Source organism: Mirounga angustirostris, unplaced genomic scaffold, assembly GCF_029215605.1.
Source record: "Mirounga angustirostris isolate CCGP_5_RB_7025 unplaced genomic scaffold, mMirAng1.0.hap1 SCAF_12, whole genome shotgun sequence".
Lineage (NCBI taxonomy): Eukaryota > Metazoa > Chordata > Mammalia > Carnivora > Phocidae > Mirounga > Mirounga angustirostris.
The window spans coordinates 40,368,086-40,394,759 of record NW_026991720.1 but is presented as its reverse complement, the minus strand read 5'-3'; the positions used below and the strand labels follow the sequence as shown (position 1 = coordinate 40,394,759).

The window sequence follows — 26,674 nt, the reverse complement described above, 5'->3', positions numbered from 1 at the left end:
CTGGCTTGGGGTGAAGGCTGGATGGAAGATCAAGAAGGAGTTATTTATTTGGTTTTTCAAACACAGGACATGTGAGTACATTTATATGCTGGTAAGAAGATAGTATCCAAGAGGACGAGATTGATGATATAAGGACCAGACGGGATAAACTGATCAAGTGGTGTCCCAGAGTGGATGAGAGAGAGAATTCAAAGCCGCAGAAGGAAGAATCCACCTCTGGGGCCACCAGGGACACCTTTGTCTAGAAAGGAGATGGGGGGGTGAGGGCAGATGTTGGAGAACAGCCCAGAGTTGTGTTGTCAGCTTGAGGGATAGCTGGACTAGAATCCATGCCTCCCCATACCTAGTCTGGAGCATTGTGCCATCATTTCTGTAACTTCCCCTCATGGAAATGGCCCACATGCTTTACATATACTAGGATAAACAATAAAGAATAATTTTCTAATTAAGACACAGGTCAAGAATCGGCCATTGCATATTATCAGCCTAATATCAACCTAATATTGGCTCATTTAACCCTCACAACACACACATATATATATATTTATATTTATAAATATGTATATATAAAGTTCCATATTTTACAGATGAAAAGGCTGAAAAACAGGGTAAGGATATTAATGTGCCCAAGGTCACCCAGCAAGGAAATAATGGAGCTAGGGTTTAAAGCCCACTCCTCGAGTCCAAGGTCAATGCTCTTGACTCGAAATCCATTGACTGCATGTACTGAATTTATTGATTGAACTTACTCTTTTTGGTGAATTTCCAAACCCTTCTCTTGTTTCCTCAGGCGCAGGGGGCAGCTGGGGAGCAGGGAGGGGTGTGGAGTGATGGGTGGAGGTGGGGAGTTGAGGCTGAGGCTTTGTCTGTGGCAGCTTCGGTTCCCCATTATTATCCGACTCTATCCTAAAGTGTTTTAGAACTTGAAAATCCAGTGAACACAAAATGCTGGTAAACTGCATCCAAAAACCATCAATATCTTTTACTCATAGCCTTATTTTTCTGGTATGTGCACAAGTGTATTCTGATCCATTTGAAAAAATTCAAAACCAACTCTACATCCTTGACGGACCAGGGTCTGCTGAGCTGAGGCTTGGGAGCAAAAATCCAGGGTTGGGGGCACCTGGGTGGCTCAGTCGTTAAGCATCTGCCTTCGGTTCGGGTCATGATCCCAGGGTCCTGGGATCAAGCCCCGCATCAGGCTCCCTGCTCCGCGGGAAGCCTGCTTCTCCCTCTCCCACTCCCCCTGCTTGTGTTCCCTCTCTCGCTGTGTCTCTCTCTGTCAAATAAATAAATAAAATCTTTAAAAAAAGTTAAAAAAAAAAAATCCAGGGTTGCCCGGTGCGCTGGCCACAATAAAAGAAGCCAAAGCAGCTTTTTCCAACAAACTCGGGGGCAAGAGCATCTCCATTTTATATGCACTTTTATAATGACAGACACATTTTAATAGGAACAGCATCTCAGAGGTGTGGGTCTTCCCCTTTTCTGCTTCTGCTAGAAGGACTCCTAGTGGCCTGGGAGCTTTCGGACAGAATCTCATGCTCCATGATTCACAAAATGGAAATCTGGCATCATATAACAGTGACATTCACTTCTGTGGCAGCTCAAGCAGCAAAAAGCCATATGCCATACACCTCAGATCCAGCCAAGCCACGCAAACGGAAATGTGAAAGAGAAATAAGGAAATCAGGACCAGAAAAGTTCTCGGGGGCTGATCGCCTCCAGCACCTAAAACACACAATCCCTGTGGCAAGAATCAAATCTTCCTACTCTTATGACACTCTTGGAAAATGCAATCTTTTTTTCCTAATTGAAGAGCACTTTGGGAGGTGAAGGTAACATATAAAAGACAATTTTTGTGAATGGCACAATGTGCTCACGTTTCCTATTGAACGTGGCTGCTACTCAGGCAGGTGTCTGGTGGGTGTACTCAGGGAGACAACAGTCCCCTAAATGGGTGGACTGCCAGCAGGCACGTCTGTCCTCTGCACTGAAGGTCTCTCAGTAGCCAACCTGAGAGAGGATAAGCACCATTATTGACATTATCTTCCCCACCGGCCTGGAAATCATACTAGTGGGAAATGCAGTACTCCCCAAATGGCCAGCGTCTGTGGGTTAAGATGAAGGGGAAAGGGCGCCTGGGTGGCTCAGTTGGTTAAGCGACTGCCTTCGGCTCAGGTCATGATCCTGGAGTCCCGGGATCGAGTCCTGCATCGGGCTCCCTGCTCGGCGGGGAGTCTGCTTCTCCCTCTGACCCTCCCCCCTCTCATGTGCTCTCTCTCTCTCATTCTCTCTGTCTCAAATAAATAAATAATAATTAAAAAAAAAAATCTTAAAAAAAAGAAAGATGAAGGGGAAATAATTGAAACAGAGGGATTTTTTTTTTTTTAAGATTTTTTTTTATTTATTTGAGAGAGAGAGAATGAGAGAGAGCACATGAGAGGGCGGAGGATCAGAGGGAGAAGCAGACTCCCTGCCGAGCAGTGAGCCCGATGCGGGACTTGATCCCGGGACTCCAGGATCATGACCTGAGCCGAAGGCAGTCGCTTAACCAACTGAGCCACCCAGGCACCCCAGAGGGATTTCTTTTTTAACAAGGGGATCCAACCACTCTCCTCGGAAAAGAGAAATTCAGTTTATTTTGTGACTCTTCTCTGTCTTTGCGGCTTTCATTCACCTTATATAAAGCTATGTAGGTGGAAAAAAAATTATACTGCAATTTTTGTTAAGAAAGGAATGGCAAAATCATTTTGTAATTCTCCCAAGGTATTGACATCTGAAGAAGAGATTCCAATCGAAAGATCTAGAAGTATTTCTCAATAAGGCCCATTGGCATTTTGGGCAAGAAAATTCTTCATTCTGTAGAACTGCAGAATACCCATGGTCTCCAGGAACTGAATAAGAGTGACCATCCCATATTAAAAGAGTGTAAATTAATTCAGCTTACTGGCTAGGTGGACTGTTTTAAATAATGTGTGAATTAAACATTCCTGGCTATTTATTCATTTGACATTCAACCCAAAGTAATTGGGCAGATCCTATTTGAAAAACATCTGGAGAATATTTAAAGTTATAGTTCTTTGCTCCCAATGCTATATTGATTTAATTGAGAAAGAGATGTTTGTAAATAAACAACTACTACGATACAGCTAGAAGATATTTTCCAAAAGAAGTTCAGACTTCCATGTCATGGGGGCAGGTATACAGAATTTCATTCTGAATCAAATGGAGATGCTAACCATCCAAGGTGGTACCCCTGAGGTGGCCGTGTGTAAAATCCTAAAACAGAATTTCAGTGAGCAGATGGAGGAAGGCATTAGTGGCAGAAGGAAGGAGGGTGAACACATATCTGTGATATGAAAGTACCATGGCAAACACAAGGAGTTGTGGGCAGTTGGTGACATGCAGAGCTTAGAGCAGGTACAGGGTGAAGACATGAGGATGAAGCAAGAAAGGTACATTAAGCTAAGTAAAGAGAAATCTAGACGTCTTGCTAAGGCCATGAAACTTTATGAGGCAGGCAATGGACAGGCACAGATGGATTAAAAGCAACAATGATATGGTCAGATGCGTGTGGGAGGACATTTGGAAAGTGGAAAGGCTTCCAAGCTGGGAGATAAGTGACTGCCACACAAATGCTGTGCAACAAATAATCCCAATGGCTAGAAAGTTCTTCTCATACTCACAGGTCTATAGGTCAGCTGAGGTGGCAGTTTTCAGCTGTAATTCTGCGGGCTGACTGGGGAAACTGTACTCCGTATGCTTCATTCTGAGACCTATACTTAGGGGCAGTGGCTACCCAGACTATGTACTCTATCTCAGGATGAAGGCAGAAGTGCAAGAGCCCGAGCCAACCACACAAGCAACATTCAGGCCTCTGCGCGCTGCACATTTGTGATCATCTCACTGGCCCATGTCAAAAGTTAAAGGGCGGGGGAAATAGGCTTCACTCCCCATCAGGTTGTGGCAAGGACTCCTATGAAGCAGTGAAGAACTGCAACCAGCCATTCCACCTACCAGATTTAGAGTGAGGAAAGAGGAAGATCTGAGTTAAGACAATAATGAGAAGGCAGAGGACCTTATAGTGATTGTAGTGACTTTGGCCGCTGATTGGTTTCACAAAGAGGAACCAGTCCGTAAACTTCCAAACAGAAACTCCCTGCACTTCCGTGAAGGCAGAACCCACCTGTATCCGCAGTGCCTAGCGCCATGCTTTCCGTGTTGTGGACACAAAATAGTATTTGTTGAAAGAACAGACAGCATTAGAAGTGTGGGTTAAATAGTAACACGATTCACCAAGATATGGAGCACTGATGTGGCTGTGCTGTGTGGACAATGGCTGTGGGATAGTAACACTGAATGCCGTCGACCTCCCAGGCACTGAGTAGATCCTGAGAAGACAGAAAAAAGCCAGGCTCTGCTCTCAAGGAGTCTGAGGATTAAGCAGACAACTGCAGTTCACTGTGGTAAGTTCTAGAGTAACGGTATTATTCATAGGGCCAGAGCAAGGGGATCCCTTGAGGGACATCTGAGGATGCTGTTGCCAGCTTGAGGACTTTCCCGGGAAGATGTAGGCCCTGTGTGGGCGTGATATCTGAGTTAACTACCTGCCTAAATGACTTCCTCCCGCAGAGTTTCACTGAGCACCTACTATTGTTTTTCATTTCAACAGAACTGCATGGGAAACACATAGAAACAACAAAAGGAGGGGCAGAGGGGAGGAGAGGAGAAGAAGAAACTAGCAGTTTGGAATTCTCATCTCTCAAATTCAAGTTTCCCTGTTTCTTTTTCTCTATATAACAAATTTAGCCTTGCTTTGGTATCCTCTTCTTGCCTCCCCACCTTTGCTCTTGCTTTGGCCTCTTTGGCCTAGTGGCTCAGCTCTATGCTAGAGATGGAGAGAGTAGCTAGCATCTGGTGTTGGACCAGCAGGTGAGGGTTTTAGCTCCTATTTGGTAAGTCCAGGGGGACTGCTTGACCCATCATTCACCAGTGCTCAGATATAAAAGCACACTTTTGAAAAACCTGCACAGCCATAGAAGGAACTTAGATTAGCAGGTGAATTATATACACCTGCTATATATACACCTGCTATATATACAGGTGAATTATATACACCTGCTATTATATACACCTGCTATATATACACTTAAATAATAAAATATATTTTTAAACTTCTGACCCCTTAGGTCTAGTATTTTTGCGGGAGATATTTAGAAATTTCACTTGGGATCGTCTCATTTCTCCCAGCTCTTCTATTGGAGTCCTAACAAATGGATTCTGACACCACTCTCTCATTCTGACTCCCCATCTCATCTCATCTGGGGCACCTCTTTGCCTTCCGTCCCTTGCCTCTTCCTAACATCTGGCACCCCGAGTTGGCAATAAAGAGCACCCACATGACAGCACCTTTATGTTCTCTTGTTCTACCTTAGGAAACATACCCCTTTGTACAACCGTGCTCTCAACCCCCATAGCACATCATTTTCTCTGCAATTACAAGATAAATATTTTCTTTTAAATCAGGGAGGACTCATATTTCATGAGAGATTCCCATCTAATGGTACTCTTCTTAGCTATCCAACTCTGATTCCTATCTGCCCTTTAATTTAAAATGACTAAATCTCATTACACCTTATTTAAAATGTAGGCAATTTCCTTTTAATTGGACATATACTAATAAAATGATTTCTGTGCCATTATCAAATCCCTAACACAATCCACAATGGAATATGGAATTCAGGTCATCGGAACCAGTTAACAACTCATGCGGTGCCCCAAAGTGTAGTTAACAAAAGGGAAGAAGTTTCAGAAGTCACTGAACAGAGTGATGTACAGGAGCTAACTTAGAGGCATCGTTATTTCCACGATCAGGGATGGTCTGCAGCTGAACCAAGCGACTGATGTATCTTACTACTGCCCAGCAGAAGAATCTATCGACTCTTTTTGTCTTGTAATTGGCAAGTGTCAGCTTAGCACATGTTACACATACAAAGAAAGATATACTGACTCTAGGGAGACTTCGGAAATGAGGATCTTGCATGCAAAGAAACCTCCGAGATGTATAGTTACTATTGTCAGGGCTTATCCGAAATTACTCATCAGACTCAATCATGGTAATTATCCTTTTTATACATGCTCCAGTTATGGCAAATGTCAAGAAAGCAAAACATGCTAGCAGTGTTTTCAGCCAACTAAACTTACCAGTTGATCTTTAAACAAATTTTAAACAGTTTAACCATTTCTTAGGGAAATTACATAAACAGAGTCAACAAAATCTAACTCTTTCTGTAGGACTCCGGATACCACCCCTTCATAAAGAGATACGGTCAGGCTATCAAAGGCATGACCCAGAACAGTCCCTGGAAATGGTCACCACTTTATGATGACCCCCACGTTTCACAGAACTTGTGAGTGTGGGACCACTAAGACAGCATGCTGGGATGCATGTTCTATGAACTTAATCACTAAATCCCCAAGAGAATCTTGTCTTTTTCTGAAAATGTTTGCCATCAGTATTGCCACAACTAGCCTTTTCCTTTTCAGAGGTATTTAGAAGCTGGTGTCACCTAGTATTTGCTCCAGGCTGGACTGAGCTAAGTAGTTTATCTGCCGGACTTGGTCCAGGCTCAGAGCCCGCCTGGGGGCGGTCATTCCTGTCTCTGTCTCACAGATGAGTGATCTGGAGCTCACAGGGCTGAATCCCTTGCACGAGGTCATGCCCCGGGGGTTATGCAGCTGAGGAGACCTGGGCTCCTGAAGGACCAGTGTGCTGGAGATTCAGCCAAGCCCCTCAGTCACTTGCAGTATGTCTGTGGGCAGGCTGGGGAGGAGCATCCCTCGCCGGCAGGAACCCACACAGAGGACTTCCTCCTCACTTAGGGATCTGTCCCCGCTGTAGTCAAAGTCTCCCTTGGCAGCCAAACCAAAGTTCAATGGGTTTCCACACAGAGGAATGGGAAAATCTGTGTTTCTAGATATTTGAATACACTATCTTAGAAAATCAAAGCAGCTCAATTATACTACACGACCAAGTGCAAATGACTGTCAATTTAGGTTCTGTCGTTGACACCAGCACCTCCAATTTGTATGGGGCAATTTACAAAGCCAAGCTTTAAGGGCCTAATCCTCACAGTGATTTGGGGAAATACCATTGTTATTATTATTGTTGTTGTTGTTATTGTTTCTGCTACCAGTTTACAGGTGAGAAGGGCTCTGGGGCTAAAGGACATGCCCAAGGACACACTGCTGGTGAGGAGCCCCTGGGCCAGGACTGCACCCAGACTTTCCTGCTGCGTCCAGGCTCAGCCTCTGTTCGCTCCTCTCCACCTGGCATTCTCAATGGGGCAGGGGATCGTGCCCCCAGGGGGAGAAATTTGGTTCTTGCAGGAGCAAAAAAAAAAAATCTTACTTTCTTAAACTATAAAGCACAGATATACAGACAATACATAAACAGGTAACAATGTATTTGCATAATTAAAATTTCAGGGGTAGGGTGATTAGGGGAAAGATGTCTAAAGGAGATACTTCGGTGGGGTGGTAATGCAAAAGAGTCTGGGAAATAACACCTCATACCACCTGTCTTGGTCAGGCCCATGTTACCTGCAATTAATGCACTTCTTCTTAGAAAGTGCACCTACTGGGGTCTATTTAAAAAGATACCACGAGAGACTATGGACTCTGAGAAACAAACAGGGTTTTAGAGGCAGGGGGGATTGGTTAGCCCGGTGATGGGTATTAAGGAGGGCACATACTGCATGGAGCACTGGGTGTTATATGAAAACAATGGATCGTGGATCACCACATCAAAAACCAATGATGTAATGTATGGTGACTAACGTAACATAGTAAAATTTAAAAAAATAAAAAGATACCTCTTGAAAAAAAAAGTAAGTTCGTAAAGTTGGTCTCTTTCTCAGTCTTTCTGCTGTCTCTGGATAGCACAATTTATATTGATGAAGACGGAAGGAGACATACCTGGATTCCTGTCCCAATGGAAGTGGCAAACTCCATAAAAAAAGGGTAACACCACCTTAAGCGAATAGCTTAAAAGCACTCATTTAAATATGTGCTTGCACGCGCGTGCGCACACACACACGAAACTATTTGCTACCTATCCAACAGGAAACATCAAAGGAAAAAATAAATCTATTTGTATAATGCATTTACTTCTACAGGAAGTGTGATTTCCTTCATGTCAAACCTTAAAGACCTTTGTGAAACATGAGAAGCTTTTTTGAATAAATACTTGTAAATGGCCTAGACAGCTGAGAAATGGATAACCTCTTGTACGACATCGGGGCCCTTTAAAAGACTTCTCCTCTACTTAAATGTTCATGTTTCAATTAAAACATACACCTACTTTATTAGCTACCCCAGGCCCGGTTCAGATCAATACCAGCAGCCCTAGATGGAATTCTAATGAAGATAAACAACACTGAGTCCTCCCCAGCTTCCCCTGGGCACAGATGCACAAAGCCTCCTTTCACAACTTGCTCCAAGATATTTTACAGTCACCTGCCTCATGCAAATGAGGAGATTCATGTTTATTCATGGCGAGAGTTACAGACCACCTTTCATTCCCTAGGCCAGCTCAGCTAACCAACAAGAGCGCTGTCTGCACCACTGTGAAGTTGAGCTGGCCTAGGAAGGGAACTCCGGAATATATAATTGCCCCTGAAAAGCATGCACAGAAAGTCAGTAAGCTGGAAACAGTTCGGGGAGTGAACATATTTCCCTTTCTCATTCATGCAATCACTGCCTTCAAGCTCTCAAATGATCCCTTTTTTTACACCACAACATAATCCATTAGATATGACTAGTTAGTGGCTATTTTCCATGGATAATCTTCCAGGGGACTTCCCAGGATGTTTGCTCTGTTCTGCTCTCCAATTCTTCCTAATTGAGATTTTCTCCCACTGACTCAGATGGAGCTCATAGCCTAGCCAGGGGCAGCTGCGGCTTTGTCTGATGGGCCTGGGTTCTCCCTGTGCACAGGCTCTCCTATTTTAAGGGATGGCTTGTCATCTGCAAGCCTGAGATCCTAACCTCTGTCGTGTGTGCTTTGCATATTATGCTGCTGGGTAAAGTTTCAAAATAGTGCTTTTGCTCTAGAGTGACTACATTTTTCAAACCATTAGTTTCTTCCATTTTGGCAATTTGAAAGCATGGCAAAGTCATTTGATTTTGTTTTTAATGCCGATTTTGATAGCATCTAAAGTAACACCAATGCCATGAACAAGTATTTTGAAGGTATCTAGACAGCTCAGACATCCCCAGAGAGGTCTGTGCAGCTAGGTAATAGCTACAGCGCCTTAACTCTCTCCAGCTATTAAGCACCTGAGCTTTTGTGAAACCTGATTTTTAGGCTGCTGCCCATGGCTTGTCACATGGAAAACTAAGGTACCTAATAAAGTTTTTTCTTCCCAAATCCATGACGTTTTCCGTTGAAACCCTATTTCTGCCAAAGTTAAATGAGTTCATTCAATTCAGCACTTAATCTGTGGTACATAAGCAGCTTCACTTTTTCTTTCTTTCTTTCTCTTTCTTTCTTTCTTTTTCTTTCTTTCCTTCCTTCCTTCCTCCCTCCCTCCTTTCTTTTTCTTTATTCTTTCTTTTTTCTTTCTTTTTTCTTTCTTTCTTTCTTTCTTTCTTTCTTTCTTTTCTTTCTTCCTTTCTTCCTTCCTTCCTTCCTTCCTTCCTTCCTTCCTTCCTTCCTTTGTTTTTTAACATAATAGCCAAAAAAAATGTTTTCTTTTGAAAAGGGCAATTTACTCATTTTTCATAGACAGGATTTATCTTATTATGTACAAAAAGAATACAAACACATATGACATTTTACTTCCTCAAAGCATTTTCACATTTATTACTTCAATTTAGTATCATACCACCATAAAAGAGGGCAATGGGATACTGGTATCCACTTTTTTTTTTTTAATATTCAAGGAATATTGTTCCTGAGTAGCAGAACCAGGGTTAGAACCTGGGCCTTACAAACCAATGGACGGACTACTTCACTGATGCACACAATTCATACTAGTTGGTGGTCTGTGTTAAACGTATCAACTGATGATCACGCTATGGATGTGATTCACCTTTAGTGATCAAATCTGCCTTCATGAAAAATCTTCATGAGAGCTTTGGCCCCACCCCAAAGAAGTAATTGGTATGTTGTACAATTGGGCACTGGGATGACAGAGGTTTCCAAAGCCCCCCAGGTGATTCTAAGGTTCGGGCAAGGTTGATAAGGTTGAGAAACACTACTACACACAAATATCGATTTTGATGTGTATACCCTTGTTAGAATTTCTAAAGTGGCATGGTCTGTGATAAAAGCTTTAAATGAGATTCCCATACCTGAACTACCCAAATCACTTGTGTCTTCTTTCTTACCCTGCTTAAAAAATGAGGGCTTAGTGAAATGATTATGGGGCCACTTGTGTGCTGAGGTATCCAGCTGCAGTTTAAGCTCTTCTCTAATGCCCATAAAAATGAATAATGCATGCTTTAAAATATTGGTAACAAAAGGCAAAAACAGAACACAAACTCAATGGCCTGAATCCATGGATTATTCTGCAGAGACTGCTACATCGGGAAACTGGAAGAAAGTACTTTTCAAAGTATAAATACTTTAATCACTCTCTAATTCTACTTCTTTCACATAAATAAGAAACATCCCATCTTCAGCTTCCTCAGCCTGGAGCAGCAAGAAAGCAGCTGCTTTTCCAAACATTCACTTCCGGCAGAAGCATTAACTACCAAGTACTAGATATCTACAAACTAGTGTCCCAAACAAGGTGGGTTGTAGAAGAAATTCCTGCACCTGCTGGAATCTAGTTATTATTTGTAAAATCAGAATTTTGGATTGAGGGATACTGCTTCTCCAGTAATGAGCTGAAGGAGGCAGATAGCTAAGCCCCTTCTTACAGAACCCGGGCCGTAGGTCGACAAGCAAACCCGCCACCCATGCTTCTGTTCAGAGTGGCGACAGTCTGAGATGGTGTCCAAGAAAGTTCAAAAGAAAGTGTGTCTCATGTTGGGCTCTTTTAAGATATTCTGAATTCGAATTTGGACAATCTTTGGAAACAAGAAAAACATTAAATCTACCAATAACACCGAATCCACGTTTGTTCCTAAATTCAATAGCTTCTGCTACCAAGTTAATAACAAGAAGAAAAATGAACTGATGAAAATTTTGGCTCTTCTTCTCTCCTTTCCAATTTATTATCTGGCAAAGCAGAGCAGTGGCTGATAGACAAGCAGCAGGAAAAAAATCAGGAAGAACTGACCTAGAGGCCCGCATACAGGGCCCATCTTTTTTCAAAAGCCTGTTAGAGGCAGAATAGGGACATAAAAGAAAAAGGACGTAGTTAAATCTGTGTTGGAGTGACCACTAGCAGAACTCTGACTGGTATGATGCTGGTCTACCAGCAAATAAAACAACAACGAAAAGCTCATCTGTCCACATTTCAATACTTTAAATTGATACACACTAATACAGATACAAATGTAATACACCTACAAATTAAATATACATTATGGTAGGCAGAAAAATGCACCCCCCTCATTGATGTCTACATTCCAATGCCCAGAATCTGTGTCTATGTTATGTTATATGACAAAGGGGAATTCAGGTTGCAGATGGAATTGAGATTCCTAACCGGCTGACCTTAAAATAGGGAAGATTATCCTGGATTATCCAGGCGGTCCAGTGTAATCACAGGGGTAACTAAAAGAGTGAAAGATCCAAGCCAAAGAGGGATCAGAGTGATGAGGTGTGACATGAGAAGGACATGACCTGTTGGCTGGCTTTGAAGATAAAAAGGGCCACGAGCCAAGGAACGCAGGTGGCTTCTAGAACCTGGAAGGCAAGGAGATGGATGCCCCCACTAGAGTGGCCAAAAAAGATCACAGCTCTGCTGACTCCTTGATTTTAACCCATGAATCCCATTTCTGGTTTCTGAGCAATGTAACTGTAGGAGAGTACCTTTGTACTATTTAAGCTACAGAGTCTGTGGTAATTTGTGACAGCAACCCTACAAAACTAGCACACACATGATAAAATACTGTATAACTGATAGACTTTTCTGTTCCAGAAGTAAGGTGTGCATAATACTAAAAAGAAAAAAAGCAAACAAAACAAAACTATTTCACGTAGAAAACTTAAAGCACTTGTCATTCCCATCCCTGGCCCTCCTCTGTTATCCACTCTTGACCAAGGGATATGTGTACACAGGATGGGACCCTCTGCCTCTCAGGCTTCTGACTGCCTCTTCACAGCCATAAACCACCATCACTATTTGGTCGCATGTACGTGACACCAGACTGACATCTATGATCAGTAGACAATGCAAAAAGATGGCACTAGGGCCACAATAAGATGCCACTAGGGACACTTATCATGTTCCCCAATCCTGGCCCTTAGGTCTTGCCAAAGGCAGTTTTTACAGCCACATAAGTTAAATATGAAAAGAGTTTCAGAGTGACACTTGGGGGACCTCACCCTGCACAGGCAGGATATCATTACCACTGACCCAAGTAGCTGGTCGTGATGAACCACACAGATCCAATGGCCACGCTCACCAACTCCAGACTGAGGCCTCTGGTTCCCTTTGCTAACAATGCATTCTTGGGACTTCGTTTCGTAAACTGTATGTTCTGTAGGATTTAAGTGTCTAAGTGCTAAGCCTCTTGAGCCATTCCTCTGCAGGAATTTGGTAATATTTTCTACATACCTTATCTGTGCATAGATGAACAACAAAAATATTTGCATTATTATCATTTACAAAAATGCTGATTTCTGTAACTCAGAAGAAGAAAGGTGAGTGAAATCCTCTCAGAAGGCAGACAGATACCTGATGCCAGAGCACATGACAGCCAGAGAGGTTCCCTTCTCCTGAAAGAACAGGTGTCCCATGTACACAGGAGCCGAGTACTGGACGGCTTTCAGAAACACTGTAGTACCTGAAGAGTTGATCTGATCCGGGGCAAAGTGGCCTTGGCCATTTCAGAGACTACTTAACTCTCCCCTTTTTTTGGCTTGATTGTACAAAGGTCTCCCTGCTCCTTTATTCCTCTTTCCCAGGGATGATTTGCACCTCAATTGCCAAGTCCCTCATAATCAAGTGAAGTACACTTAGGAGGCTGCAGAATTACTGGATTTCTTTCCTCCACTTCCCTTCTTCAGTCATGCCTGTCCCTGGGCATAGCTGCTTAGACCCGTGGCAGCTCTAGATTCTAGCTGGCAGAATCAGGGCTCTCCACAGAGGGGCATCGCTGGGGCCTATTTCAATGAATTAAATAGATGGCCCAAGGCGACTAAGACAGCTTTGTCTGCTTCAACTGCAGAGAAGATCATCATGCTGATGGAGACCTAACGGAGGTTTGGCAAAGAGTATTATTTCCTTTTCCTCGTTTTCTTTCCTTTCCACCAATATCACTTCAAGATGCCACGAACCAGAAATATGGTGGAAAAGAAGGATGGATGGAAAAGAAGTTCAGAGGAAAGGTGACAGGGAGGCACAAACCAAGGAGAAATTTGATCTGTTCACCAGCTGTGAAGGTCCCACAGGACAACAGTGAGATCGGACCCTTAGAATCTTAACAACAGTTACGTCCCCAGGACCAGGTCAGCAGGCATGGGTGACAGAACCAGTCAAACCCAGATCCAGCAATAGTAGCAAATGAAAGGGACTGAAGGCCTCTCCCAATATACCTCTCCTAAATACACCTGTCCCAATCATCAGTTATTACTAGCCATGTGATGATTGTTAACAAGGCCTTTATCTAAGGATAAAGATTTTGTTTCTCTTGAAAAGTTCATATGATACTTCTGCTTCCTCTAAGTTGGTCAACACTCTTCTCAGCACCCAACATTCACTCACAAAGAGAAACATAAAATTTGCGCTCTTACAGAAAACCAAAGAAGGCATCCGTTCAAAGAATCAAATGCTTTCTGTAAACTAAAAAAAAAAAAAAAAGTTCCATATAAACTTACTCAACTCCCTGAAAGAGATTTTGCATTTGAATAAAAACCCTTTTTGACACAACAAAGGGCTGATTATCTCAACACATCCATAATCTGCGAAGAAACCAAGTCACCTAGACAGAGCAGCCTTCCTGATCTCATTCTTTTTCTAACAGCCGCCTGCACACCGGTGGAGGGGAGGCCTTTTCCCCAGGGGATGTTGCCATAACACGGCATCCCAGACTAATGCCCTTAAAGGAAAAAGTTAATCTAGACAATATTTTTCAAGAAAGGGTCTCTGCTGGTGGCTCCAGTTTAGTTAGCCAAAAGGAACAAGACTGCTCCAGGCCTATCCCAGCAGAGATGAAAGCATCACTAACACACAGCTCAGGTCCATACGAGTATGATAGCCAAGGGACCACGCAGGGGGGGGGCTCTTTTGGGGACACAGTAAGCTGCTGCCTCTGCCTCAGATTCAACCTTACCTTGTTGAAGTCTTCAGAAGTTGCCCTCATTTCCTTCCACGTCTTGTTCAGGAGCTGGATACAGATGCAGAAAAATTCCTCGAACGATCTGTCGTGGGTGAAGAACATTGGGTGGAAGTCGTTGCAGGTCTCACTGGCTGGAAGAAAGAGAAGGGAAATAAGAGAGAAAGTTTGCAGAGTGAAATAAGAGGACACGGCCACACAGAGGGGTCCCAAAGAGAGGACGGGGACATGTTTGGCTCAAGCCACAGTGGACGTAAGGCGTTGTGAAAAAGTAACCTAAGGACAGTCCCCCGTGCAACTGTGAAGTCGAAGGTCAGACAGTCAAGACCTATCCCTAGGCGCCTATTTCGCCTAAAGGAAGTCAGCTCCTGACGCACCCCACCACATGACCCTCACATCTTTTTTTCCAGGATCCCTGGGGTTGAATATGGGCTCTGTGTCTGCTTCTTTGACCTTATAAGGAGGATTCAAACTGGCCTCTCAGTCACAGCTCCATCACCCTTAATTTCCCCTTTCTCGACAGAATAACTGGCAGAGGATGAGCTTTCCCCAGCACACAATTAATTGCAACTTTGAAAATAGCATCCTTGATAATTTCTCCAGGGGCCTCTTTTCCTTCTTATGGCAGTAAGCAGGGGGGGACATTTGAGATCATATACCATCTGATGCCATTAACCATTTGTTTTACATTCCCAGACACAGATGGCTGGAGGTCAAAGCAACCCAAATGGCTCTGGAGGCCGCAAAAGGTCCAGTCCTGGACCAGACCATGACATCAGCCAGACTGCCTTCGTGCCTTCCCAATGCAGAGCTTCTGGGAATCAGAGCCAGCGCTCCGAGCTCTAGCTGTGTCTACTTCTCTCCTCCTTCCCAGACCAGCACCCCAGCCATCCTCTTCTTCCCTGCTATCTGGGCCACTTATATTTTTATAGTCCTCTTACCTACATATCATGGGATCTTTACAATGCCTCTTCTGGTTCATGTTTCATGGACGAGGACAATGGAAGGAGCCAGGTTTTGTGACCACCCCCTGCCCAAAACAGTATCCTAAGTTTGTTTGTTTTAATATAAGCTGTATGTATAGTGAAAGAATTCCTATTTTAATTGGAATCTCTTTAAGGCCAGTTAGTCTTCAAGGTTCCAAATGGTGGAATTTCGGGCCCAGGAGAGGAGGATGGGGTGGGGCTGGAGCAGGGTTTATAGCAAAGATCTTCTGTATGTGGGGAAAGCCCTCTGCCTGCCCTGTGGTGGATTCCACTTGGAGAGAATCCTCTGGTGCAGGCCCCAGGAAGTGAACCCTAACCAAACCTAAGGGAACACTCTGCTCTGCCTAGGCCGTAAGCTATGATGCACCAACCTCTTCTATCTTAGTGGAATCCAGACTTCTAGAAGGGTAGATACAAAGATACATAAATGCTGTTTTCTTCCAGACCTAGGTAAGGAAACAGGCTAGCAGGAACATACAGTCACATAGGGAAGGTTTGGGTCTGAGGACAGAAGATTTGGGTTCAAGTCCAGCCTGTGCCAATCAGGAGCAAGTCACTTTACCTATCTGAGCCTCGATTTTTTTTTTTTTAAAGATTTTATTTATTTATTTATTTGGGAGAGAGAGAAACAACATGAGAGGGGAGAGGGTCAGAGGGAGAAGCAGGCTCCCCACCGAGCCGGGAGCCCGATGTGGGCCTCGATCCCAGGACTCCGGGACCATGACCTGACCCGAAGGCAGTCGCTTAACCAACTGAGCCACCCAGGCGCCCTGAGCCTCGATTTTTTTAACTAAAAAATGTTAATGACGTCTCCTTGTCCATCTCCATAGGTTTTGGAGAGGATCAAATGACATGACTCATGGGAAAGTGCTTTGAAAGGATAGAAGTTGTCACAAACGTGGAGCAAGGTGGTGGTGATGATAATGGATGTTGTGCCAGTGTATTGTTTCCAAGAACATGGGTTGTTCTTTGATCCTCCCCCCCCCCCCGCCAGTTCCTAGTCAAGCCTGTTCCCATTTCAGAAATGAGCAGCAAGAACGTATGTCACCCCAACCCCCAGCCTGTGTCACTGGCAGAAAAATGGCGACAGTGAAGTTCTGACCTGGGACACAGAGCTATTTAAAGAACTTGGACGGTAAACACAGGCGGATTGTGTGTTTGCTGCCCTGGGCAATGAGCTGTCAGTCTCACTTTCATAAGCACGGAAGCCAATGGAATTTACAAGTCCATGGCAGCTCTCTAAAACACTAGTGCAGGGGCGCCTGGGTGGCTCAGCCGTTAAGCGTCTGCCTTCGGCTCAGGTCATGGTCCCAGGGCCCTGGGATCGAGCCCCGCAACGGGCTCCCTGCTCCGCGGGAAGCCTGCTTCTCCCTCTCCCACTCCCTCTGCTTGTGTTCTCTCTCTCGCTGTGCGTCTCTCTGTCAAATAAATAAATAAAATCTTAAAAAAATAAAATAAAATAAAAAAATAAAACACTACTGCCATCCAAGAACTCATTATTAATCACATTATCACAGTATCTTTTGGGGTCCAGTGTGATTATATGTGTACTTTATGCCCTAGTTGGGAGTTTTTACGGGATTACTGAAGCTGAGACAACCAGACAAAACTGAGACCAACGAGCCCTGCTCTTGCTTGGTTGAAGAGGGAGGGAAGAAACATCATTAATAATAGAGAATATCTATCGGGTACATATCATGCGCCCAGGGGTTCTACTGGTGTTATCCTCACAACAACCTGGGAGGTAGGCGTTATGCTTATCTTCATTTTATATATAGGGAAGGTAAAACTTGGCAGAAATTAAACCTTCCATCATGAGCTTTCTTTAGGAGGCCCCAGATGAGCATTTGAAACCTGCAGTTTAGTTGACCCAGCAGGCTTCCTGCCTTAGTTGACAAGAGCTCAGGACATTTCCTTGTGATTGCTGCATTGGAAATTACCTTCTCCACCCCTCTCCCAGAAGAAACCAGGACCTTGCCCCCCTCTCCAGTCCAGAGGGGCTCACAGCAGGTATACAGCCAGCCCCTGCTGATGGACGACACCTGCAATGTGACAGTACCAACAGCAGGCTTACCAGCTTGCGACAGACACTGGGCTCTACGTTGCTGTTAGTTGTTACAAGAAGCATGTGAGGAAGATTTCGTCAATTTCTTTTCTTTTCTTTCTTTCTTTTTAATAAGAAATAGGAGAGTTAGAAAGGTTAGGTGACTTCTCCAAGGTCCCAGGTCACAGGACTTGCAAGTGGTACAGCTGGGATTGCAACTCCCATCATCAAAGCCCATCACTGTCTGATTGTACTTATTTCCTGATTCTGTTTCCCAATTAACTCTGCCTCGACTGCACCTCCCCCAGCCAACACAAATATGAAAGAATTGCTTTTATATCCACAGAAGATATTGATGAAGTAAAATCTTACAAGTGGCACGACCTTAACTATTAATGCCTAGGGTATATTTAGAATCTAGGATTCCTCTGCTTTCCCCCTACTAGTCTTGGTCTAAGTGGAGTTAGGTTCAAATCACCAGGTTACACTTCTGGATCTTACCTCCCCTTTCCTTGGGTTGGGTCAAGCTGAATCTTGACAACTCTCGAATACTTAAGACATAGTCTACCTGGTTAAAACTTCTACTGAACAAACTTTTTCATCTACTCAAGATATTCTCAGCCTCTAGAACAAACCAAGTTTCCCCTAGATAGTCAGTCCCTGGGGAAGAATGATACTAGATGAATTTATTTAACTTATTTCAAGAAATTAGCAGGTTGGGTTCCATGTTAATAAGCCCTGATTTTGTTCACTGCAACAATGCACCCACCTAAAAATTGAAGTACATTTCCCAGTCTCTCTTATAACCAAGAGTGACCCAATCCAAACCAGTGATAGATACACAGAGAGTGCTGGGTAGAGTTTCCAGAAAAGATCTTTAAAAGAGGAAAAGACACTTGACTGTCTTGTTCCTTTTGCTTCTGCATTCACACCTCAACTTCCTCAAGTTCAGAACACAACTTCATGTCCAATAATGACTGGAGCCCCTGCAGCCATTCTGTCAGCATAAAAGTGAGGGCTATCCACTAGAGTGAAGACTTAGAAGGAGCTCCTGAGGATGCTGTGGAATCACCATACCAACCCCGAACAGACCTCCTAAGGAATTCCTTGTATATGATTTAAGTCACTGTTTCCAGGTTTCTCCATTACTCTTAGACATATGAAATTACTGATACGGAAATTTAAAACTCATGCAAGCACACAGATATTAGCATAAGAGAACACATGCTCAGGATTATGGGAGGCCATGGAGTAAGCAGCAATGAGGAGGCAGGACTGTGTAATGGTTACAGTCAAACAGAACTTCTACATTCAAAGCCCAAACGTGAGGCTCCCTAGCATACTATGTAACCTTAGACAACGAAAGTCCCCAAGTTTGTAAAATACATGACCCTATAAAATTTATAATCATCAAATTAGATTATGTATATAGAGTATGTGATAAGACACCTAGCACACATATAGTTTTAGTAAACAGTGGCTATTAAGTATTATTTTTATCTTCATTATCAGTGCACTACATGGCTTCTTTAAGACCTGAACATTTCTAGGAGATAAGGAAGGGAAGAAGAAAAATCTGATGAATGGTCTTTGGGGTCCTATTGATGGGGAAGGATAGGGTCAACCAATCATTCTTACAGATTATGTCAAAATCCTATGGGATATTCAAATCCTAAAGCTGAAATTTCACATGCTGAGCGTACATGTACCCATCAACACTGGCAGATCAACACCCTCGCCAGAGAAAAACAGCACCTGGCTCCATCCCACTGTGTTACGTAATGAAAAGAACATACATTTCAGAATCAGGTGAGTTTTGATTCAAGTTCTCACTAGGTTGGTGATGCGAGCATCTCTCTCCCCCGTTTCCTCATCAGTAATATGGACACACTACTAGTTACCTCCTGGGCTGTAGAAGGTGAAGTGCTTGGCAGAGGCTGGGCCTTCACACACAGTTAAAATCTAAGTTTCCATCCTCTCCTTCAAACCTCCAAATAATATCCAAGTCTCATGGGCTCTTTTAAGCTGCTAATGAGAGAAATGCTGCTAATGGTTCATGAAAAGTAAACAGTGGGATAGTCCCCGGACAGAGGGCCAGACCCCAGAAGTCAATGTATGCGGGCACAATTCCTTGCCCCTTCCGGCAAGGGAGGAAGGGGCAAGCGGTGGAGGCTGGGAGAACGGGAGTCACACAGGAAGGATACTGGAGAAAGTACCCTACTTCTCTTTTGTGTTTTGAACCCACAGGCCTCAGGGACTGAAGAACACCGGGACAACACAGCCATGGCTAACAGCAGGATTGAGGCAGCATTAGGATACAGGCCCTTCAGGAGGGATCCTCGAGACTGACGAGCAGTCCTGTCTGTGTTCCTAGTGAGGAGTGGCAGCACTGGAAAACATAACTTAAACGGAGGTTTCATGAGGAATAAAGGTGACCAGAGGAGCTGAGCTATCAGAACAGTACTAGCCAGCAATTACCGGAAGCTATATGCTGGCCACTGTTATAAGGGCTTTGCCTGTCCCAACTCTGAATCCTCAGTAACAGCAGAGTTACTGTTATCATCCATATTTCACAGAGGAGAATAGTGAAATTAAGTCACTTGCAGTGACAGAGCCTGGAATCAAACCCAGCATTCTCTCACCAGAGACGTGTTTGCATCCTCCACATGAAGGGACTGGAATGACATTATCCTCAAATTCTTTCCTTCCCTTTTTGTTTTTTTTAAAGATTTTATTGACTTATTTGAGAGAGTGAGAGAGAGAGCACAAGCGGGGGGAGCAGCAGAGGGAAAGGGGGAAGCAGACTCCCCGCTGAGCAGGGAGCCCCACATGGGGCTTGATCCCCGGACCCTGGGATCATGACCTGAGGCGAAGGCAGATACGTCAACAACGGAGCCACCCAGCACCCCTCTCCTAAACTTCCTTAAAAGACTCATCCTTTGCAGTGAGGAATGAGCAAACAACTCCCAGTTATAAAATAAATAAGACTCGGGGATGTAATGTACAGCACAGGGAATATAGTTAATAATATGTCACAACTTTGTATGGTGACAGATGGTAGCTAGATTTATCATGGTGATCACTTTATAATGTACATAAATGTTGAATCACTGTGTTGTGCATCGGAAATTAATACAATATTGTATGTCAACTGCACTTCAATAAAAATAAATCAAAAACAATTTGTTCCTTGACATGTTATACGGGAAACAATGAAAAGATTCTGATGTATTTTGGGATTCATGACTCTTTGTTTTAAAGATGTTCCAGTATTAGAGGCAAGGATAAAGCATTAAATATGAATATATTTTTTTTCTCTAAAATGGTCAGATTGCAGATATTCAAGATCGAGGATTATCAAGCAGGAAGAACCCATCCAGACTGTCTGATCTGCTTGACTCTCTTTGTAGTTAAGAGCACTGAAAAAGGCAAAATGGATTGCCCAAGAGTTCATGATGGCAGAAAGGAGGTGAAGACACTGCAAGCCAGATGGCCACGTTCAAATCCTTGTTCTTTCACTACTGCTGAGTCACCTGGGCAAGTCATTTCATCTGTCAATACCTCATTCTTTTCATCTGTTAACTGGGGGCAACAACAGTATAAACTTCACCAGGTTGCTGTGAGGATTCAGTGGAAACAGTGACTATAAGAAGCAAGCCCAATGCAGGTGTGAGGCAAGAGAATGGTGATGCTACCTGGTGAGCAGGCCATCCCACTTAGGAGTGTGAGCTTGCATCAGCAGAGGGATGGCCTGACTCTCAAGAATGGGGTCCTTAACTCAGGGGTTAAACAAACAAACAAAAACACAGAGGGTGAGGTCTATTACTGCTTTTTAAAAATAAAAAGACTAAGGAAAAAAAGTGTTGAATTACTAGGCAATGATTTTATAAATGAAATTTACAGAGAAACTTTCAATGGGACAAAAATAGTAAGACTTTTCAAAAACCGAATTGTTTTTAAGCACACTATTTTTAACACAATGAGATTCTACTTCGTAAAAAAAAAAAAGAACCAACTTAATGGTGTTTCAAGTCTGGAATATGAAGGTATTTTCAGGGCTGAGGGTAAAATGGGTTCTTATTAATTTGCTGACATCGAATTCATTTATAAATAGACCAGCTTTGAAAACAGCTCTAACCCATGCACATATGTTTTAAAAAAGAATGCTGTACACTTTTGTCACACTTTGTCTTTCAAAGTAGATTTGTTCCTATTTTCCATCGGATGATGCGAGATGAGGCGGGGATTGTCACTGGAGTCTCAGAGAACAAGGACTACTGCAGTATAGCAAGGAAACAATGAAAGAGGAGTACAGGGCGCCTGGGTGGCTCAGTTGGTTAAGCGACTGCCTTCAGCTCAGGTCATGATCCTGGAGTCCCTGGATCGAGTCCCACATCGGGCTCCCTGCTCGGCGGGGAGTCTGCTTCTCCCTCTGACCCTCCTCCCTCTCCTGCTCTCTGTCTCTCATTCTCTCTCTCTCAAATAAATAAAAAAAAATCTTTAAAAAAAATTAAAATAAAATAAAAAAAGAAAGAGGAGTACAGAGAATGGATTTTAGTGCAGCTCATAACCTTCAGAAGGTCATCTTAGTTCCCTGGGATCCAGATTTCTTAGCTGTAAATGAGACGGGCTGGTAAAGTTCCCACCAAGTCAAAAATTCTAAGACTATGCACACATGTACGTGCACACACCAGATAACGTGTTTTCAACTCCCTAATGCCCGACAACAATTACAGAACCTGGAGGCTGCACCTGCACTGAACTTACAATTATTTCCTAAATTATTATTTCTTTGAATGACAGGATGGCTACACATTTCATTTAGGGTGTTAAGGCATCCAAATGGCATTTGCTAGGCTTGGAAAATATTTGATGAGCTAGTACTTACTCTGTCTTTCACAAGAAAATCATTAGATGTTTTTATACCCTTTCAACCTATTAATATCACCTAATGCAGACCATTACATAAGAAAATTACCTGACTATAGATAGAATGACAAGATGACACAGGCAAATGCACAAAATTTCTGCTATTTCACAGGAATTCTGTAAGATAAATAGAATTTTTGAGATGCTGAAGAGCTCTGTTCCGTGCTTTCTATGACCCTTGTCATGCTCAGCGAGACTGTGGACCCATTTGCAGGTGACCGGAGGGACACAGATTTGGGAAGCACTAGGCAAATTCTGATGGATTTTTACCAAAAAAGAAATAAGCCCTGGCTTAATGTAAAGGGCATTTTGTTTTAAAATTATGAGCTGCAGGAAGAAGGGGATAAATTATATATACACAAAAGCGTTTAATACATGAAAACTGCCAGAGCAGTTATAAAATCTTACTAGTTATCCCCAGCATGGAAATTCAAATCAGAATTATTTGTGGCTCTAGGGTCAGTCTAGATAATATATTTATGAATTCTCAGATGCAAATGTATGCTTATACTTGGCAGAAAATCTTACCCCTGTAGCCCTTGAGTTCTCTATTTTTAGACCTGGTATTCTTCATGGCTTGGTTTTGGGGTTTTGGTACTGTGTGGGAAGATGCCGAAAGTTCAGAACCTTTTGTAGGTGGGAGAGGTGAGTGAGGGCAAAGAATCTGAAGTTCTCCAACCGCTGCTGAGTTTCACCAATAGAGAGGCTACCACCCCCACTATTTCAGGACAGGGGGATCAGAGGCTTGAAACCTGCTCAGTTCTTTCCAGCTCCCGAAGCCTGATTTAACAGAACTCTAAATATTCTTTTCTATCCTCTATCATGCCTAAAAATAGTATGAAATCCACATTGAAAAGACACACAGTAGCTAATCCAATGCTTCGTTGTTCACCTTCCCTAGGGGCCTTTTTTAAGGACATGGAGAAAGGAAAAAGAATACCGACTATAGTGTTAGGACTGAAAATCAGACTCTAGCACCAAAGGACAGCCAATTCAGCAAGAAGGAGCCGAGGTCCATCCCAGGCAACCCAGTATGTGTTAATAAAAGAGCAGAGGTTCAGGAGCAAGGTTGACCTGGGTGCAAAACTTGGTCTCACTACTTAATAGCAATGTGACCTTGATCAACTTATACCTCCCCTGGACCCCAATTTTCTGGTTAAAAAAAAGGACAATGCCTCCTATCTCATCGGATTGCTGCAAGGATTAAATGTATAGCGATACATGATTCATATATTAACTGAGATAAAATAAGGACTTAATGAATGCCAGTTGTTACCAGTTTTAATAGCAAAATAATTATGATTGTATGTAGCTAAAATGACAAATTTAGAGAAATTACATTTTTAGATGCAAAGACATAAAACTACAGTAATTAAAAACAGTAATTGCTATAACACAGCAATTCTACCCTTGTTATTAGTCTATGGATGGAAAAAGAGATCAATGGAATAGAACAGTGAGTCCAGATACAGACTGGTATATACAGTCACTAGATACATGACAAAGGTGACACTACAATGGATTTTCAAAAACTTGTGCTGGGCCAATTGTATATGCATCTGGAAAAAATAAATTATGATTCCCTACCTCACACCATCCACAAATCAACTCTAAGTGGATTACAGTTTTAAATGTGAAAGGAAAAACAATGAAACTTCCATATAATATAGGAGAATATATTCATGACCTTGAGGTGAGCAAAGTTTTCTTAAACAGGACCAAAAAATCACTCATCTGAATGAAAAGTTTTGATTGGATTAAATTAAAATCAAGAACTTCTATTTATCAAAAGATAAAATAGGATGGCAACCACAGAGTAGGAGAAAAACTTGCAATATCGTCTGACAAAGAACTGTTATCCATGATATATAAATACCTCTATAAGTCAATAAGAAAAAGACAGACAACCCAATAAAAAAATGGATGAAATGTATATAGGCACTCCATGCAATAGGATATCTAAGTGACCAATGAACACATAAAAAAGTACTCAGCTTTTTTAGTCATCAGGAAAATGTAAGTCAAACAACAATGAGATACTTTCAAACATCCACCAGAATGGCTACAATGAAAAGACAGAAAATCCTAAGTGTGGTTAAAAATGTGCGACAAATGGAATTCTCACACATTGATGGTGCAAGTGTAAACTGGCTCAACTGCTTTGAAAACCACTTCAGTAGTATTTAGTTAAACCAAAATAGTCATACTCTATGACATGGCAATTTTACCCAAACACACAAACCCAACAGGAATGCATACATGCGCTCCAAAAGAAATGTATAAGAAAGTTCAGAGCAGCACTATTTGTTACAGCCCCAAACTTGAAAAACCCAAATGTCCACCTAAGAGATTAGATAAATTATAGCTTATTCCTATAGCAGCATATTTACTACAAAGATATGAGTTTAAAAAAATATGCTATACACAATAATATGAATGAATTGAAAATATAATGTTGAACAAAAAGAGCCCTATACAAAAGAGAACATACTATATGATCCTATTTATCTAAAGTTCCAAACAGGTGAAATTCATCTATAGTAATGGAAACAGATTATTGTTCTTTTGAAGAGGGGAAGAAATTACGAGGAGGGCAACCCAGAAGGGTCTCTGATGGTTGTATAATACACTCTATCTTGATCTAGACAGAAAGTAGCTAAGTGGATAGTCAGTTGGTGGTTGGAAAATTCATTGACCTGTGTTGCGCTTTTAGGATTTGAACACTTCTATGCATTTAAGTTACACTTACATAAAAAGTTAACTTTAAAAAGTAGAATATGAGCTTTCTGGGTGCTCAAAAAGGGACAATAACGTTTTAGACAGGGTAAAACTATAACAGATGATTTAGATGGGCTTCTCAAAAGTAGTGCTGTTTGCCCTACCCATCACCTCTGGAAACAGGGATTTGGCATTTTATCTAGCCAGTTGACTAGCTGGATAAAGAAGCATATAACCTGTCTGTTTAGGCATCCTAGTCCAATTACCTAATTGGTATCAGCTTCCAAAGTTGGTCAGGTGCAACTCTCACACCTGGACTTTAGTATAATTCCATCTGTTGGATGGATAATTATATGCTTGCATTTTCTTCTGCAAATGAGGATCCTGACCTCACTGAAGAATATTGCAGATGCTGATGGAAAAACTATAATAGACTTCTCTGGTTGTGAATGAACTCTAAGAAGAGTCACAAGTTTCTTTTAAATGAGTTTCCTTCCTTCCTCCCTCCCTTCCTTCACCCATTCATTTATAGATCTTCCTTCCTTCCTTCCTTCCTTCCTTCCTTCCATCCATCCATTCATGTGTCCATGTGCATGTCCACCTGTCCATCCATCCAACTAGCAAAGTGGTTAAGATAGCATAGCCCTGGAGCTAATCTGTCTGAGCTTGGATCCCAGCTCTGTCACTCATTATCCAAATGACCTTGAGCTCATGAGCAAAGACAGATGAGTAAAAGATGAGGCTGAAGGAGTAGGCAGGAATCAGATCAACTAACTCTTTGGAGACAAGACCACATTGAAAGTTCAAGCTTTATTACTCCTGCAATGGGAAGCCATTAAAGGGGTTTAAATAGGAGCATGATAAAGTAACACCCTCCCTTCTCCTTTCTTACTCTACTTTTTCTCTTTTTAATGGAATTAACATTCAGGTAATTTGAAGACTCCTCTTATTCTGGAATCCATTTACTTGATATTTTAGTATATTAAGGATGAGTGGTAAACCAGATAAAAATGTTAGAGCTAAGTGGCTAGGAGTGTCAATTCTGGAGTTAGGGCTGGGGCTAGAATCCTCCCTCTGCACCTTAACTGTGTATCCCAACCAAATACTTTAATGTCTCGAAGTCCCTTATTATGATGACAATAACAGTAACTCATAGCTTGTACAACCGAGTGAAGACAGAGTCAGGATTCCCATGAAACACTTAGCACAGTGCCTGGCATATAATAAGCACTCAATAAATATTAACCGTAAAACCTTGTGCAGAATACAAATATGGTGTGTGATTTTCCCTTCCAAATGTTGAACGGAACACAAGGTTTAGCTTGTGGTGAAATATTATTTACTTGAACCTTCCTTCGTGAAGGTACTCAGATCCCCTGGAAAGTTCTAGAGCAACATCATCGTCATCTTGTGAGACATTTAACAAAAACACAAAATGTGCAAAAATTCCATTAAATTAAGATTTCTGATAAGAGCAAGCTAAGTGACCCCTGGAAGTTTGCTTATAATTAAAAAATGGTCTTGTTGATATGCTCTGCGTTTG

The 26,674-nt window shown here is 42.4% G+C and overlaps 1 protein-coding gene across 10 annotated transcripts in view; it reads right to left on the bottom strand.

Annotated features, from left to right (window-relative positions):
* ELMO1 (engulfment and cell motility 1) overlaps nt 1-26,674 on the bottom strand; it is a 520,853-nt gene that overhangs the window by 143,795 nt on the left and 350,384 nt on the right. For all 10 annotated transcript variants that reach the window (XM_045864408.3, XM_054505224.2, XM_045864407.2 and 7 more), the window contains one exon: nt 14,452-14,588. In XM_045864408.3, the coding sequence (XP_045720364.1) occupies nt 14,452-14,588 (137 nt within the window). The remainder of the gene's footprint in view (nt 1-14,451; nt 14,589-26,674) is intronic.